The 2,562-nt window shown below is 38.7% G+C and overlaps 1 protein-coding gene across 1 annotated transcript; it reads left to right on the plus strand.

Moving 5' to 3' along the window:
• Positions 1-482: 482 nt before the first annotated feature.
• Positions 483-1,736, plus strand: LOC112503006 (protein SHORT-ROOT-like). The gene has a single exon (XM_025107059.1). It carries the CDS (start codon positions 483-485, stop codon positions 1,734-1,736), a length of 1,254 nt encoding a protein of 417 aa, XP_024962827.1.
• Positions 1,737-2,562: the final 826 nt, after the last annotated feature.

Here is a 2,562-nt window from a genome sequence, read left to right on the forward strand (position 1 = left end):
TAATATATTGATATTGTTTATTTGATGATTATTAATATTTATTAGTATAAAGGATGTGACATGCATAAATAAAACTTGTATTTGTTGAAGTGATGTTGTCACATGAAAATTGAAAGGAATTGGTCGCATTGCTCCTCGCATAAGAAGTCATACATGTTATTTTAACAAGTCTAAAATACATAATTTTCTTTTAATTAAAAGATCCCGTCAAACTAATTTGTATAACTATGAATAACATACTATATAAAAAAAAAAATACTTTGCTAGACAATATATGATATAATTAAATTCTCTTGAAAAACTATATTTAACAAAAATCTGAACATATACGGAGGAAGAAAAATATACCTTTTAGCGTTTTCCAAAATGATTTGTTTGAGGACGGCCAAGCCGTATCAACCCTAATATGAAAAGGGTTGGTAGCCATAGCCTGGAAGAATATACAACGCATCATTCATATTCATACACAAATCCTGAAATCTATGGAGAGAACGCACCATTCTCCTTACACCAACCACCAAACAACAAGCACACCACAAAGCAACCACACATACTCCGACTCCGGTGAGGGCTGTGAAGTCGAGGATAAGTGGGCACCACGACTTCTTCGAGAGTGTGCTCGAGCCATCTACGTAAAAGACTCAGCCAAGATCAACCACCTTTTATGGATGTTGAATGAGCTATCTTCGCCTTATGGTGATTGTGATCAGAAACTAGCTTCGTACTTCTTGCAAGCACTGTTTTGCAAGGCTACGGAGTCTGGACCAAGATGCTACAAGACCTTGGTTTCGGTTGCTGACAAGAGCCACTGCTTTGATTCTGCCAGAAAACTCATACTTAAATTCCAGGAGGTTTCTCCTTGGACTACTTTTGGCCATGTTGCATCAAATGGTGCTATATTGGAGGCCTTTGACGGTGAGACCAAACTTCACATAATTGATATAAGTAACACACTTTGCACCCAATGGCCTACTTTGCTGGAAGCTTTAGCGACTCGGAGCGACGAAACTCCTAGCCTAAAGCTCACTGTAGTTGTCACAGCCAGCTTAGTGAGATCTGTTATGAAAGAAATCACTCAAAGGATGGAGAAATTTGCTCGTTTGATGGGTGTTCCCTTTGAATTTAACGTAATTACTGGATCAAATCGGTTACTAGGACAACTTACCAAAGAAGAGTTAGGTGTCCACGAAGATGAAGCTATTGCGGTGAATTGTATTGGGGCATTAAGAAGAGTTGAGGTTGAAGAAAGGGAAGATGTGATTCGGCTATTCAGCTCTCTAAAGCCTCGAGTCGTGACCATAGTTGAAGAAGAAGCTGATTTTGCAAGCTCCCGAAGTGACTTCGCCAAGTGCTTTGAAGAGTGCTTAAGGTACTACACTTTGTACTTTGAGATGTTAGAAGAGAGTTTTACTCCCACGAGTAACGAGAGGTTGATGTTGGAGAGGGAGTGCTCACGGAGCATCGTCAGGGTCTTGTCTTGCGATGACACACAGAATATCGGCTCTGGAGACTGTGAGAGGAGGGAGAAAGGAAACCAATGGTGCCAGAGGCTAAAGGAGCAATTTTCCCCAGTAGGTTTTAGTGATGACGTGGTGGACGATGTAAAGGCCTTGCTTAGAAGGTACCGGGCCGGATGGTCTCTTGCCCTTGATCAAATTGGTTCGAATACAGACTCAGGAATCTACTTGGCTTGGAAAGAAGAACCAGTTGTCTGGGCTTCAGCTTGGAAACCCTAATCAAGAAACGACCATGTGAATTGAGTTGGATTTCGGTGATAAAAGAGAGTTAAGGTGAGAAGCGTAAGAAGAGATCTTCACATTTGGATGCAGATTAGGATGAGATGCACCGGATCAATCCCCGTTTCAAACGCGGTTTATGGGTGAGTTTCAGATTAAAGCTGATCAAGGGTTCAGATCTCTTCTTACACTTTTCATTTTAACTCTGCCTCTCACACGATCCTTCGCCGTGAAATCAAATCTTTATACGCAACGAGGTTGGCTGAGATCCTATAATTATAGGTTCCTTGAAATGCTCACCGGTTCTAACACTTGAAGGGTGGAGATAGATAGGGGAAGACATAGTCTTCTGTTATATATCTACTAGTTGTGTACCCGTGCAATGCGACGGGAACCATGAATTTTAACGATTTTGAAGTTTCACTCGTTTTATAAGATATGATTTAACGATGATATATGTTACACTTGGTTTTTTACATATTAATACAATTTGAATAAATAAGAGTTATGGTTCCAATTACAGACTATCGCTGAAAAAAATTGTATGACAGTTTAAAATCCAACATATTTAAACGACTCCACAAATGTGTTCGATTTACATCTAGAGCAAAGAATCAATAAACTTGAGTTTTAAGATAAACACTCAAAACCAATAAAGAAAACTACAAATTTGACAGATCATAAGCAATGAAAAGATCAAAAAATATGGGTTTTAGAATGAAATTTCAACTGTTTACCCTCTTTCTTGTCCAGAACTCAGATTAGGGTTGAATTAATACATGTATATATATTTCAAAAAAACCCAACATATTAAGTCAGAACATAT

The sequence above is a fragment of the Cynara cardunculus genome, unplaced genomic scaffold (assembly GCF_001531365.2).
Source record: "Cynara cardunculus var. scolymus isolate 2C unplaced genomic scaffold, CcrdV1 Un_Scaffold_2360, whole genome shotgun sequence".
Classification (NCBI taxonomy): domain Eukaryota; kingdom Viridiplantae; phylum Streptophyta; class Magnoliopsida; order Asterales; family Asteraceae; genus Cynara; species Cynara cardunculus.

What these genes read in the sequence shown, in the direction of transcription:
- LOC112503006 (XM_025107059.1), top strand. Translation starts at nt 483, where the DNA reads ATGGAGAGAACGCACCATTCTCCTTACACCAACCACCAAACAACAAGC.